The following is a 16,270-nucleotide window of genomic DNA, read 5'->3' on the forward strand; positions in this document are numbered from 1 at the left end:
CCTAGGCCCGAACCCCCTAGCCTATGACAAACGGGGCCCAGCCCACAGAACAAAAAGAAAATAATAATAATAATAATAATAATAATAATAATAATAATAATAATAAAGAAATGATTAAATAAATAATAATAATAATAAACTAATTAATAAAAATTAATAAATAAATAAATAAAACAAATAAAAATAAAATTAATAATAAAAAAAATAATAAAAATAAATTTAATTAATTAATTAATTAACTAAATTAATTAAGTTAATTAATCTTGTTTAAATTAATCTAATTAGATAGTTAATTAACTAAACAGTAGTTAATTAGGTAACAGCCCCTGACAGGTGGGACCCACCTGTCAGGTTGACCAGGTCAACGGTCAACGTTGACTGCTGACGTCAGCATGACCTCATGCTGATGTCATAAATCCATTTTCGAATTAAATTCCAGAAATTAATAAAATCTTTAAAAAATCATATCTTTTAATCCGTAACTCGGATTAAATTATTTTCAACATGAAAGTTGCTCTGAACGACGAGACGAATCCGAATACGCAGTCCGTTCGTCCGCCACACGTCCCTAGCATAGTGAACCTGCAACATTTCACCTCCGGTTCATCTGTCCGAAAACGTGAAACACCGGGGATATTTTCCCGGATGTTTCCCCCCTTCACCGGTATCACCTCATACCGCGTTAGAACACGTCTAGCTCTGCCTGTTGTCCTGTTATGCACTTGCTTGCTATGTATTTACTGTTTCTCCCCCCTCTTCTCTTCGGTAGACCCCGTGACGATGCTGATGCCCCTGTGGTCGACTACGTCACTGACGACCCCTCCTTCTTGTCTGAGCAACCAGGCAAGCCCCCCCTTGATCACCAGATATCGCCTATTCTTCTCTATACTGTTTGCATTAGAGTAGTGTAGCATGTTACTGCTTTCGTTAATCCTATCCTGATGCATAGCCTGTCATTGTTGCTACAGTTGTTACCCTTACCTGCTATCCTACTGCTTAGTATAGGATGCTAGTGTTCCATCAGTGGCCCTACACTCTTGTCCGTCCGCCATGCTATACTACTGAGCCGTGATCACTTCGGGAGGTGATCATGGGTATATACTATATACATTATATACATGACACATGTGGTGACTAAAGTCGGGTCGGCTCGTTGAGTACCCGCAAGTGATTCTGATGAGGGGGCTGAAAGGACAGGTGGCTCCACCCCGGTAGAGGTGGGCCTGGGTTCCTGACGGCCCCCGACTGTTACTTTGTGGCGGAGCGACAGGGCAGGTTGAGACCACCTAGGAGAGAGGTGGGCTTGGCCCTGGTCGGCGTTCGCGGATAAATAACACGCTTAATGAGTTCTTGGTATTTGATCTGAGTTTGGCCATTTGGTCTATACGCACTAACCATCTAGGCGGGAGTAGTTATGGGTATCCCGGCGTCGTGGTATCAGCCGAAGCCTTCGTGACGTCAGCGACTGAGTGGCGCGCGCCGGATTGGACTGGAACGCCACTAGGCTAGGTCTGCTTCCGGCCGCGTACGCAACGTGCAGGTGTGCATAGGGCGATGGGCCCAGACCCCTGCGCGCATAGGGTTAGACCGGCGTGCTGACCTCTCTGTTGTGCTTAGGTGGGGCTGCGACGTGTTGATCTTACGAGGCCGGGCATGACCCAGGAAAGTGTGTCCGGCCAAATGGGATCGAGCGTGTTGGGTTATGTGGTGCACCCCTGCAGGGAAGTTTATCTATTCGAATAGCCGTGTCCCTCGGTAAAAGGACGACCCGGAGTTGTACCTTGACCTTATGACAACTAGAACTGGATACTGAATAAAATACACCCTTCCAAGTGCCAGATACAACCCGGTGATCGCTCTCTAACAGGGCGACGAGGAGGGGATCGCCGGGTAGGATTATGCTATGCGATGCTACTTGGAGGACTTCAATCTACTCTCTTCTACATGCTGCAAGATGGAGGCTGCCAGAAGCGTAGTCTTCGACAGGATTAGCTATCCCCCTATTATTCTGGCATTCTGTAGTTCAGTCCACTGATATGGCCCCTTTACACATATACACATGCATATGTAGTGTAGCTCCTTGCTTGCGAGTACTTTGGATGAGTACTCACGGTTGCTTTTCTCCCTCTTTTCCCCTTTCTATACCTGATTGTCGCAACCAGATGCTGGAGTCCAGGAGCTAGAGATCCCGAGGATGATTCTACATGGAGTTCGGCTTCGAGGAGTAGTTAGGAGGTCCCAGGCAGGAGGCCTTGCCTTTTCGATCGTTGCTACTTTTGTGCTAGCCGTCTTAAGGCAAACTTGTTTAACCTATGTCTGTTTTCAGATATTGTTGCTTCCGCTGACTCGTCTATGATCGAGCACTTGTATTCGAGCCCTCGAGGCCCCTGGCTTGTATTATGATGCTTGTATGACTTATTTATGTTTTAGAGTTGTGTTGTGATATCTTCCCGTGAGTCCCTGATCTTGATCGTACACGTTTGCGTGCATGATTAGTGTACGGTCAAATCGGGGGCGTCACAACATCCCCCCCCCCACCCCCGAGCTCGTCGGCCAAGACAACTCGCGAGTCGCCATGCCCGACCTTCCTACCTCAGCACAACCGCCGCAGTCCATAAAAAAAAAAGCAATGCCAACATCGTGGCTCTATAGAGATTTCACTCTCCTCCAACTAGAATGATGTCCGTTTGTCTCGTGTTTGCTTTATTAGGACAGCCTGTGTTGAGGAGTGCAGGAATGAACCCGGGTACATATAAACCCATTTTGAAAAACACAGTTCTAAATGCTAAAAAATTCTTTAAAAAAGTTGCACGGGTATGTCTTCATGTTCATGTGCATAAAGTTTCAAGAAAAAACAAGTTTTTTGTGACCTGTGCAAAAAAGACAAAAATTTATGTCGTGGGACACTATTTAGAAGCACTGAAATTTGTCTTTTTGCGGAGACAAAACAAAAGAACATTTTTTCACAAAACTTTGTGCCACGTACACACATTACGAACATGTATGCGTGATATTTTCTTTTGATTTTTTTGACATTTTAAAACATGCTTAAAATGCGTTTTTTTAAGTGGATGCATATGCCCATGGGTTTAGGGGGTGATTAGTTAAGAACTCTTCATTTCTAAATACAAGACCTTTGAGATTTTAATAGGCTCATACCAATGTGTGTAGACGCATTTTAGAATGTAGACTAGTTTAAATTGCTCCGTATATAGTTTATATTAAAATCTTAAAAAAAACTTATATTTAGGAACGTGGATCTATATTGTATCAAGTTCAGAACCATCTAGGTTGGGTTATCATTGAGCTTATGCCATGTTTGTATTTAGAAACGGACCACTCACGCGTGAACCACCAAGATAACCACTCGCGCCTGAACCTAGCAACCACGATCTAGCGCCGCCGCCCACCAAACAGCGTCGTCGGAAGCACTTTCCACTCGTGTCTCCCCCGCACGAGCGGCACCAAAGGCCCCCTCCCTCCACCCCAACCCTAGCCAGCACCAGCCTTAGGCCAACCTCTCTGTCCACTAGCGTCGCCGGCGGTGGCGCTCATCTCGCCAAAGGCGAAGGGCTGAGGAGGCATGCAGCAACGGTGCATCGAGGCGGAGATGCATAGTGGCGGGCGTGCAGATGGTGGAATGTGGAGGACAAGGTGTTGTGGTGGCGGCGCTGGGGTGGGCGGATCGAGCGAGGCCGGTCCTCAGCGGCACCATTCGAGGCGTTCCTGCCATGGCGGGTGGTGGCGGCAACGGGCCCGTTCTGGGCCTAATCTAAGCCGGCAGATTGTGGTGGCCGCTGCGTGCTTCGGCCAGATAGCTCGTTATCCGCGGGAGGCGGCGACGCGGGTCTTTTTAGGCCTAATCTCCACCGAATCCAGCGAAGTCGACGACGGTCTGGTTCGTCTTCTCCTCTACGGCCGCCGGTGGCATAGGGGCTACTGGCTCGGCTTGAATAAAGGTGGTTGGCCCTACTGTCCTTTGATAATTCATTGATCTGCTTCATGTCGGCCTCCTTGATCTGGACGCCGACGAGTTCTGGTCTTCCTCTCGAAGATCTCACCTATTGGCGCATGGCGCCACTGGATTTTTAGATCGGAATTGATCCGGTCAGGCGCACCCTTATCTTCGGCCGGAGAAGCTTCATGAGAGCGTGGCGTGAAGCTTTGCTATCGTGTCGGTGCCATGGGACATGTCTAAGTATAGATTTCCATGCATTGACAGTGGTGAAGAAAGTCATGGCGGCTGCAATCGGGGGATTTAATGGCAGAGAGGAGTTTTGGTTACGATGAAGATTTACGGCACATGGTCTTTGCAGGAGGGGACAACAACATATAGGTGACAAGCAGTTCTGGTTGTGGCAAGCATTTTTGGTTGTGCTCTCGAATACCGAGCCGCAATTTCCTAGGTGAAAGCCAAGGTCTGGCCTTCATTGGTTGTACCTGACACTGGCCCTACTAAAGGCATTATTTTGGGATCTGGGTGAAAACTCACAACAACACTTCTGCCTTGTTTACTTTTTGGAGGTGTCACTTTTGGAGAACCTCTTTTGCGGTCTGAATGTTGTCTTTGCCGATTGTTAAGAGTGTTGTTGTTGCGAGTGCTTCATCAATGCGACACGGTCTTTGTTTTTATATTTCTCTTTCTATTTTGTGCATCTTGAATGTCTTTATATCTTGCAAGTGCTGAGACCGAGTATAATTGGTATCTTCACGATAGTAATATATCCCGTTTTCAAAAGAAAAGAAAATGTTTCTCATTTAGAAATACGATGTTCAATTAGGATTCAAATTTCAAAGAATATGTGTAAAATTATGTAATGCATGACCATAATGTTTGAATCATTTTATGTGATCAAAAATACAAATTGTTTCAAGTGGAAAAGCACCGTACAAAGAGAGATAGAAGGAAGGTAAGCTTTATGTAAGGCTAGATGTTCACGAAGAGAATAAAAAGTATTTTCCATTAATTTTCTCCAACATCTAGAACTTTTTTGGTCACCAAATTCAATTAACTCTATTGGAGATGCTTTTACTTGGAGATGCTCTTACACTCCACAACGCAATAATCGTTACAAAGTCTTACAAATAACTCAAAAGGAGCTCATAGCCAAAATTTTAGCAATACAACATAGATACCGAGAAGGAAAAAAAAACTAGTGGTCATAACAGTGCTACATAAACAAATTTGTACGTAAAGTACATCAGATGATAAAACAGGGCCAGGGACGGTGATACTCAAGAGCATTGCATTTACCAACGCTGACATATTTTTCAGGCTTTCGGCGCATTCAGTATGAACTCCCAATAGGGCGCTACAATACTTCAAAAATTGTAGCATAAGATATGACAAATCTAGGAAAATGGTCACAACACATACCACTAAGACACTAAAAGCAAAGCATGCCCCTTGGTTGCCTAAGTTTTGAGATAATCCATAAATATAATTTGCAGATCTACCACAAAACATTATGCAGTCGTTCACTATTTATGTGATCTGCCGATTTATTTCATACGGGCATTGTAAATGTATTGTAGCCTTATGACAAATGCGAATAAAAGTCCAGTAGGAGGAGGGTTTCCAACTAGACTTTTATTCGCAATTTTAAGGTTTTTCAATTTCATACGCAACAAAAGGGACATATTTTCATGAATGTTGGATCGTTTCCAAACTGAACAAAATGCATGCCATTAGGTATATTTTTTAATACGGGACACAAATATTACAAAATAAACAAAAAACCATTGCATCAAACATTGAAGTTTGTAGTTGATCGCCATAATTTTATGTTATGATACTAAATAGTGGGAAAAAATAAGGCAACAAAGAGTTGCACATAAATGGCCATTGAACCTATTTAAATAAATTGTTATCAAACTCACATGCAGATGCAAGTGCAAGTCAAACAAAGTTCAAGTATACTTTACAACAACTTGGTTTGAGAGCTGAGGCTATTAGAATTGTTGTGGAATTTTGCCCCACTTAAGCAAGTTTGAATTTTGTGGCCAGCCATATCATGCACAACCACAATAGTGGCTTGCCGTGCTTCCTTAGGACCCATCTTAACTTTTATAAAAATAATTTTCTAGACAAAACGTACCACATAAGTAGGACTTGTTGGATACTAATAACAACCCCATAGAACACACAAGTGATTTCAGATGCTTGCCAAAACAAGCACTAAACTCGTAATGGTAATCTCTATAACAAACTTCTGTGTCTATGTGATCAGCTAGTCCAAGCCAAGTTTTATAAGTACACTAAGGTGCAATTTTCATGCAATATCATGCCATGTCCTATAACTACACAGATCCAAAAGCACAGCACACATCAAATAGCATTTGTTTAAGAAATTAAGAAACATAGACCAGCACAATCAGTTTATATATCTAGGCCACAAATCTGTGGAAAATTTAAAGCACTTTGTAAGAAAAGTTCAATGCATATCTATCCTTACCGCCTTCAGGAAAGCATGCAAGTATGATTGTATGAACATGAAGCCCTCGCATGGAATTTCTTAAACTTGTCAATTTCTGCTTAGCAAACAGACAACAAAAAAAGCATATCATTCAATATTCACATTGGATGAAACACATCCAGAAAAGGATACTGCCAAGAAAACTTATTGTATGCCAATAATTGACCATCATATCAAAAAACTTAAAAATGATACTACTAAAGGCGCCTAGTGTCCATAAGTTATCAATGGCGTTCTCAAACCCATAGCTATGATAATTAGACCAAGAACACGTCTCACTATTTTTAAGAACAGGGCAATTATCTACAAATAACTGTTCTTGTATTTGTATCAACAATTCTACATATAACCAAGCTAGCTAGCCGAATATACCAATGCCCATCTCAAAAACCAAGTATAAGGGTTTCGCTTTTGTTTCCTTTTTAGTCTTTGAGCTGCAATGCCCACAAATGTTAGGTGCAAATCCTTTCAATTAGACCACCCCCAACATGCATTCATGCTAATATCCGGTATCTATTATGCCACATGTCTGTTGATTACTGAATTTGCGTGCCAACCAATCAACGAAGTGACATAAGGCTAATTCAACACTTCAATTAGTAATGTAGCAGGCTCTCCAATAAGTGATTACCAATAGGCAAATTCCTAATATATCTCACGAATAAAAAATGATACCTATAGTTAGGATCAGTGTTCCAAATAACAATCAGCAGTGCATGAATAATCACCCCACCAATTAGTGTTTACAAGATAAACGGGGAAATAACAATCCACAGTGCACGAATAATCACCCCACCATTTAGTATTTACAAGATAAACGGGGATGCGCACTATTTAAGTACGAGTCTGATAATTATATTTACACTTATATAATGAAAAATAAGCATCTAAAAGATCATTCATCTAAAATCCAAAAAATTCAACTCCCAACAATCAGCCATGCAAGCAGAAAGGGGGAGATTGGTTATTCTATGCTTGTTAAATGTTTTCAACCTAAGATGTTTCATGCTACAATTTGTGGTGGACAGGGGTTACAAATATTTCTACTAGACAACCCCCTACATCATATTCAATATCTATATAAGCTGTCATTTCTATCAGCCTGGCCTTTAAATGCGATTTCACAAAGGCCTTTATTTGGAGCAGTGCCTATAATCTTAGGGTTCATTTCAATAGAAGGTGATGGCATCTTCTAGGATTTAACATAAGCAAACTGGTGGCAATTTTACATAGTGCCCTAAAAGATTATAAAATATACCACAAGAGTCTTATGTTTCTACAAAATACAGTATTACCTTTTAGCATTTTTGTAACAATTCTATGTGATATTTAGGCTCCAGTAAGAACGACAAAACTCACGTCTACCTAGTGGATATACATGGAAGTCAAGTACGCCCTCCATTTCAAAATACAAGGCCAACAGTGTTTCAATATCCTTTCAAAATATGAGGCATTCATGTAGAAATGATGACTTCACATCTATATGGCTACAAATATTCTCTCGTATTTTCAAGACAATAACACCATGGCTAACATGGTCATTTCCTCTGCTATTAATTGCTTCCTAAATCTCATGCTAGACCAGCATGCACCTTACAAAATGAAATGGAGATGGTACATTATTATCAACTATTATCACATGCAAAACTGGAAGGCTGCACGCTCGGAAATAGAAGCATCCTCAGAGTCAGAATACAGGAATTGAATATCCAAAATAGCAACAAAAAGTACCATAAAAGCATGAACAGTCTGCAATACAATATAATAACAGAAGTTTGGGGCTACTAAATATTCCATTCCAAGCATGCAGAACTACCTTAACCCAAATGCATGAACAGGTCTCAGTTGAGTGGTCGCAAATAGATCCAAACAGCACTAGCGACCTGGCGAAGGACGGGGGGCAAAGCAACTAACTGAACTACTGAACTTAGCGTTGCACTTGAGGGGGGAAATGCAACCACCATACCTACCTTGAAATCTCATCGAATGCTGAACTATGTAACAGGAGGTCTAACGCCTACTTCCATGGAAGTTGCTCTTCATGGCTACTTTTTTGTTTAATGACTTGGGGCCTCCAGGATTCCTGAGAAATGGGCGAGAGTTGCAAATCAAGGAAATGTTTCACCTAGGATGTTCTAATTCAAATTAGTGCAAAAATATACTCACATTTTCTGTCGCTTCGCAACATCATGCTTCATTTTCAGAACAATGTCCATTGCATGCTGCTGATGTTCTCTTGTATGCACATGTAGACCAAGGTCCTCTGCACTCCCACAGTTAAACATGCATATCCGGCACCAACCAACATCTCCACTACTGAAGAAACCACCCTGGACAATACAACATCAGTTCAGTGATTAATAGGTACTCCTACATCAAGTATATAGCATATAGAAACTCATAATGCATCAGGGATAAACACAAAAACGAAAATAAATTTATTAATTCAATATCCATAACCCACCGAACTGAAGCGGCCAGATTCTTGTGGAAAACCATGTCGAGAATAGTCATCAAAGTTTGGATCATCTGGATGTATGTGTCCTTGGAACCGGTGGCCAGAAGGTTCAATTCCATGCAATTGACCATGCCCAAGGGGTTCAGAACCATGAAGATTTCTTGGAAGAAAAATATCAGCAGGGTGGAAATGTGTATGAGGGAACCCTGGATTGTCAAAATCATGCTGTCTACTCCCTGGAAGGTTGCCAGGGCCTAGTTGGTCCTTACGAAGACCTCCAGGACCAGCTGTCATCCCTTGAACAAATGAACCTGAAAACCATTTGAAGCAGCCATTGAAAAATTGTGAAAAGGATCAAGTAGTCATAAGCTCCTCTTCATTCATTAAACCCATGAAGACTTGCTGACGATGAAGTTTCAAATCAAGCCTTGAATCATCTTATAAACCTTACCTGGGTTTCTAGGCATTCCATCAACCCTGTGATGGCCAAATTCTGCACCAGGTGACACAAAGTCAGGATGGCCAACAATTGAATGGGGCTTCCTTGATAAATCTTCAGGGAAGCCTATAGGATATGGGCCTGGCTTGTTTGGGAATGGAGGCCTTCCAGGTAATGAATCGAAACCATCAAAAGGCCTTGGGCCTCTCTGAAAACTGTCATCATCAAGATGAGTTGGTCCTGGAAATTGCTTCATATTCTCTTCCATATCTTTAGGGTTGACATTGTATCTGCCAGGATATGGTGGCGCCAATGACCTGAAATGTTCCCGTGAAGAATTGAACCCTTCTTCGTGGAAAGCCCTGGAATTTCCTAGCTGCTCTCCGCCAACACCATTTCTCATTCCTGAACAGAAGGAAGTTTTGGTCAAGATGCTTACAATAAAGAAAACTCAAGTGTCCCTAAAATGGAAAACTCAAAAGTGTTTGCATTTGATTCAAGAGAATTACCAACAGGATGTGGTCGGCCGACATTTTCTGGAGCAAAAGGAGGCATAGTTGTGTCATGAAGTCCAGGCAAGGGTCCAGCCATGGGCGGTCGAATCATGCCATCATCAGGTCTGGTGGGTGCAGGCCGCGGAAGGTTTGGTGCAAGCGCCCTTGATGCCATTTCAGATTGATATACACCATATAGTTGTTGCTGCACTGTAGGCCGGACATTTTCAGGAAAACTATGACTAGGTGGCCTCATTTGATTCGTCTGGGCTTGCGTACATGGCACAGGACCAGGATGGAGCATATGCTGAGGAAGCATGGTATCAGGTCCGGATGGACGCTGTCGGCCCATGCCTTGGGGCACATAGGAACCCAGTGCTCCCTGGCCTTTCTGTGATGCCTGCTGCAATGATCCTCCTTTCTCAAGATCATTGGATATATTTGAAGCTTCAGACTGTGAATTACTTTCCTGGACACCAGACTCATCCTTTCCTTTGCCTTTGTCTAAACCATCTGCAACGCCCAATCCAATGCCAGTTTGTACCGCATTTTTTCTGATATTACTAAAATCATTCTGCTCCCCATTCACATTTTTATCACCCAGCGATTCTGGCTTTATGCCAGAATATTCACCGCCTCCATTTGTATTATCACCTACTTCAGCATTGCCAGTAGCATTAGCTGCACTTTCTGACTTTCCTGATTCTTGGAACTGATGCGGTGTTGCAACATAACTCGTAGACCTGCTAGTCGAGGTTGGAACATGCTGCTGCTGCTGCTGCTGCATATATTGTGGACCATGGGGCTGGAAAGGTTGAGGATGTATATGTTGTTGTGATGAGTGCATTCCTTGCTGGTATGATTGACCTGTTTGTGGAGGAACGGGTGTGCTGAGAGGAAATCCTTGTGGTGGTGCCTGCGAAGGGATGCTGGGATGCATTGGTGGCCGCTGAGCCTGATGCCCATGTTGCTGATGTTGTGGGGTATGCTGACTACCTTGAGGAGCCAGCATGGATGGCTGTTGACCTTGCAACGGAAATTGACCTTGAGGAGGGTGTACAAGTGCAGGATGCTGAGGACCAACTAACTGTTGGTGAGATGCATGTACAGGGTGCTGGATTGCAGCACCATGTGGCATCTGATGTGCTGGCTGAGGCTGCGAATATGATTGATGACCTGCTACCCCATGTACTGAAGGGTTCTGAGATTGTGCAACTGGATGAGGCTGATGATAGACATGAGGTTGTGGGTACGATTGCTGCTGCACTTGTGGATGCTGGTGCTGTACCTGAGATTGAAGATGTTGCTGCTGAGGTGGGTACTGCATTTGCGGTTGTTGCTGGGTAACAGCCTGCTGATGATGTGGAGGATGAGGTTGCACATATGGCTGCACCTGGGAGGCTATTGCTTGAGTTGCAGGCATTGCAAATGGCTGATTACCAACTTGGGTATGGGCTATAGGTTGTACATCACCTTGTGGTTGCATCTGTGGAATTTGAGGCGCTGAATGCAATGGTGGATTCTGCTGAGGCTGTGGCTGAACAGCTGGTGCTTGGAGTTGAGGATTCTGGGACTGGTTTGGCACCATGTGTTGGGGCTGTGACGGCTGCAGGAATTGAGGCTGAGCATATGGAGCAGGTTGTGCAGGAACTTGAGCAACATTCTGTGGTGCCACTTGTGTTTGAGGTTGTGTGTACTGTTGGTATTGGCCATACTGTTGATACTGCTGGGTGTAGGGATTGTAGCCAGGGTAATGCTGCTGGTAGTACTGGTGGTACTGGAGCTGCTGCTGGTACTGCTCAGCTGTTTGAATTTGTGGTGCAACTGCTTGACCTTGAGTAGCAGAAGTAGGTGCCCCTGCGAAAGGGGCCACAGCAACCGTGCTTGTTGTGGTCACACCAGCTGAACCAGTTACCAGTGCAGAAGCTGTAACAGTTCCAGCTGTAGGAGCTGCTACAGGCGCCACAGAGGAAACTGCAGAAGGATCTTGGGTGACTGCCTGGGTCGTTGCAGCTGATGACTGTGTAAGACTACCATCAGCCTGTTGTGTTTGGGGTTGCACGCCCTGCAAAGACACAAAAAGGTACAAAAATATTAATGCATAAAGAAATAGTTATAGACTTATAGAACAAATCACTTTGAGGCATGATGTACATACAGGACAAAGCTGAGCATGTTCTTGCACTTGACGATGTACAATCTGAGTACCACAACGGTTACAAACAACTGGTGAGTTCCCATAGGCGCAAGCGGCACCATGTGTGTTGCATTCAGACAGGTTTCCTTGCCATTGGCAACCACTCTTGTTGTACAGGCATTGTACTGTAACTTTACCAATTGTCTCAGCAAGTGATTTATTTGAATCCACCAGAGACTGCATATTTGAAAGCAGGTTATAACAAAGAGGGTACTACTTCCAAGTACACTAAACTCACTGTACTGTGCACAAATCACTCCCTTAAGAAGAGGCTATACCTTGGAATCAGCTTCCGTCACTAAGTAACCATCATAAGGGCAGGCTTGTGTGGTTGCTGCTACATAAGCCAAGCAAGGTTTGCAGTAGAGATGTGTGCACTGAGCTTGCAGAGCTTCGTTGGGGTATATGAGTGTCCGACAAACAGGGCAAAAATATTCACCAGGAAGAGTTTGTATATTCAGAATACATTCATTATCGAAACCCATTGTCCGGCCTCACTAACTACCATCCAGTAAGGGTTCTGATGCCTGTACATATGCTAATTTCATAAGTTATGCATTCAAAATGTATGAGCTAAAACCAGAAATCCAATGAGGACACAAAAATGTCAATTATTCTCTTTTATAAAAGGAAGCAAATACAAAATTTCATTCACAAGAAGACAAGTAATCATCAACACATGGCACCACCACATATACAACATGATAAAAAGAAACAAAATGGTTAGTCAATGATGCACAATGCTGAAGAAATGGCTCATCTTTTTAACAATAGCAAGTCAAATATTAAAAGTCAACGAAATACGAAAGGTGTAGCTGCTTACAGCCATACTGGATCAGGACAAAGAATATACGGGGTATCTAATTGTCACCACTCTCCATGATCAATGCATGATGGACAGCCATAAAAGGCAAGCCACCAAAAGTATTGCATGTGGGTCCATATGCCATCCTTATTTTTCAGTTATCAAGTGCGGTAGGTGCTTTGTTCAGAACAAGGCAAAGTTTGCTAATGAACCAAGTTACCAAAGAGTACCCGCAAATCCCTAATGTGCTAGCACGATACAGTAGAGATATACAACACATGCCTATACCATAACGTGCCATAACTAATTAGATAGATGAATATTTCCATGTCCAAGAAACAGACATCTGATAGCTTATCTCTTAGCAGCCAAAGTAGCTTGACAGCTGACTCAATCTTAAACCATAGCAAGAAATAACAAAGAGAACCTACACTGTCGCATAGTTATATAAGAAAATATTAGGGCCAACTGAACTAAAAAGGTAATGCTACTTCAGTAACAGTAGGTCAGACTCCAAGCGAAGAGTATAGAGGATGTCTAATTCTGTTACCTGCTCTCTATGGCCTGATTAACAGCCATAAGAAGAGTGACACGTACAGTGCAGCGCATGATGCATTAGGCGTATTCTGTTAGCTTTGGAGTTCAGCAGGTGTTATGTTGCCAAATAACCAAGTTACATGACAGTATCCCTAAATCCCTAATGTGCTAGCATGATAAGCAGTTCACATATACAACATGTGTTTCCACTATACAGGGTGGAAAACAGACAGGCATATGGCAGGTAATCAATGTAGCTAGAATTAGCAAAGTACATAGCTAATCTCCACAGACGAAATGCATGATGAAACAAAGATACTGATAATGATCAAACATACTGTTAAAGCTGAAAATTGCCATGCTAACCATGCAAATAGTGAAGGACTACATCATTGACACTGAAATTTCATTGGTCCTATATAAACAGTAGCGGACACCAGAACTTTTTAAACTCTGGGCAAACCACAAATCAAAGTGCTTAGGATGCCACCTTTTTTTCATGAAAATCTCGTGTTGCACAGCTGGCAAAAGCCCGGGCTGGAGAGATGCTTGGACCACCCATGCCTATAAATATAGTCTATACCTACTTTTAAAAAATAAAAAATAAAGAAAGGTGCGTTTCTCCAGTTTTTTGGTCAGTTCACCCGTTTTTCTCAATGCTGTTTTTTTTCTTCGAGCGCGCAGGCTGATGTCTATTGGGCCTCACCGATTGCCCGGCCCAGCAGTACAGTCAGGCCTCGCTTTCCTATAACTTATCGCACCAATTTATATATGTCTATGAATTGAAATAAATAAGCCGCCCCAAGGAGTGGGTTGCCGTCTGTGGGATTAAAAGAAGGGATAAATTTCTTGTGTGGAGGAAGGGAGGAAAAGATTTAAAGAAAGAATAGATCCCGCTATTATGAGCCCTTGAGCACGAAGGGAAAGAATTAGAAGAAAAAAACATATTCGGCAAGAAAGAAAGAAAGAAATTAGAAGAACGGAAAATAAATTCCATTCTCTATGCATGGGCCGATGGGAGAGAGGACCCATTAAACCCTCTTATTAGCAGGAAGTTAAATTAGAAGATTTGCTAGGAAACTAGCCAGAGGAAACTCACGCATGCCTACACGACCAAGGAACGACGATAGAAAGGGTTAAATCCTAAATAAGGCAAATCCTGCTGCATGCAAATAGGCTGCCAAGTTGGTGTTTAAAAATAAATTAATTTGACTTTTTATGCCTGCTATTTGAGCAATTTTACCGATATATGCATTTCTATTAGAGCTCGGCATGTGTGTCACCGCTGCATGGCACCATTCAGATGTTGTCGTACCGTGCTGATGGACATTTAAGTTGACATGTCAAATTCCTCTCCCGTTGCAACGCACGGGCATTTGTGCTAGTGACAAATAATAGCACAAACGACACACCGAGTGAATTTGAGTATCACTAGCAACAGACAAATTCTTAGATCTGAAGTTAAACTATTTCCATCTTAAATTAATGAGAGTATTCGAGGCTTACTAATCTGAACAGAAACAACATACTAAATGAATCAAAGTAACAAACAAAATTATAAAGCTGAAACGGCTTACTAACTGTTTACAATAAGGATTGTGGCGGCAGGCAGGTTATCAAGGTTAGGAAGCTAGCCAACTACGTTACCGGGCTGAGCAGAAACGACATGCCAAGAGTCAAAGTAACAACACTAGTGAATTACATTATATGAAAAGCTGGATATTGCTTGGTACCACCAGCCAAAAAAACAATAGTCATGTACCAAATGTCTACGCAAAATACTGGCAGGCAGACATGCCTAAGAATAATGTTGACATTGAGGTATAACACACCCACAAGAGGCAAACAAAGAGGGTGTGGATCAAAAGTAAGTACAAACACCGATCCGCACATCAACACCGATGCTTTCCAAACTAATTCACAAATGCGAAAGCAATAAAGCAATCTATCAAGCCATCAGCGGCAGTGAAGCCAGTGAACATATGCATGAAAAGGACCAAGTATGTGTCTAGTGCACATAAGGCGGCATCCACTAAGGAGAACTGAAATCCATATCTAGTGTCGGACTTAACTGGGGAAACGGGGTTCCGTTGGACGAATCCCCGATTTGTTTACTTGAATATATATAAAACAGCTAGTATGACTTGGTATTGATTAGGGATCTAATCAAAAGTAGCATTCGTTGAGGAAAATATGCATCAAAATACATGGGCGGATGCACCCGAACGTCACATCGATCCTTAAAAGGGGATTTGTCTAGTTTGATTCGGCTGTTCCTCACCCGCACAAAAGTACGAACAAGCTAGGGCTTCCTTACCAGCAACCGGAGTCGCGTGCCGACCACGCCAGCCCAGCAGCAGGACAAGGGGTCGGGGAAGGAGATCGCGAGACAAACTAGTTGCCACGCTTCGAGATGGCAGGCGCGCTTTGGTGGCGGTGGTGGTGGTGGAGGAGGAGGAAGAGGGGAGGGGTTTCGGCGGCGACGGACCCCGGGATGGTGCTGTGGGAGGGATTTGGGTGTACAAGGGTTCCCTTTGGTTCGCCGAGCCAGCCTCCCCAGAATACGAATATTGGATTTTGCAAGGGTTCTCTGTGTAAAAGGTTTTAATAGGGTCATACCCTCGTGAAAAAACTACTACTCCCTCCGTGAAGAAATATAAAAACGTTCATGGAGGGAGTACAAGATATCACCTGCAGTGCTGCTGGAATTGGAAGATGAAAATTTGGGTTGATAACATAAAAACCAAAAACAAAAACCATATGGCTTGTAATATTTTATTGTGTATAGTTGTAACAAAGTTATTGAATATAAGTAAAATAATTGAAAGATGGTTGTAACAAAGTTAGTGAGGAGATGTGTGTGC

General features: G+C 42.8%; 1 protein-coding gene across 4 annotated transcripts; it reads right to left on the bottom strand.

The window, feature by feature from the left end:
* Window positions 1-4,934: 4,934 nt before the first annotated feature.
* On the bottom strand, window positions 4,935-15,982 carry LOC123120172 (altered inheritance of mitochondria protein 3). 4 transcript variants are annotated; one of them, XR_006459345.1, is made up of 9 exons: window positions 12,343-12,591; window positions 12,026-12,241; window positions 9,883-11,932; window positions 9,386-9,778; window positions 8,941-9,245; window positions 8,643-8,806; window positions 8,447-8,559; window positions 6,456-6,531; window positions 4,935-5,312 (listed from the first exon to the last, which is right to left on the bottom strand). XR_006459345.1 is itself a non-coding variant. In XM_044540171.1 (8 exons), exons 1-7 carry the CDS (start codon window positions 12,547-12,549, stop codon window positions 8,487-8,489), a joined length of 3,408 nt encoding a protein of 1,135 aa, XP_044396106.1. In that variant the 5' UTR covers window positions 12,550-12,591; the 3' UTR covers window positions 4,935-6,531; window positions 8,447-8,486. The 4 variants fall into 4 exon arrangements, 2 of the variants coding, with proteins under 2 accessions (XP_044396106.1, XP_044396105.1); XR_006459344.1 differs by having other exon boundaries at window positions 4,935-5,320; XM_044540171.1 differs by having other exon boundaries at window positions 4,935-6,531.
* Window positions 15,983-16,270: the final 288 nt, after the last annotated feature.

This window comes from Triticum aestivum, chromosome 5D (genome assembly GCF_018294505.1).
Source record: "Triticum aestivum cultivar Chinese Spring chromosome 5D, IWGSC CS RefSeq v2.1, whole genome shotgun sequence".
Taxonomy (NCBI): domain Eukaryota; kingdom Viridiplantae; phylum Streptophyta; class Magnoliopsida; order Poales; family Poaceae; genus Triticum; species Triticum aestivum.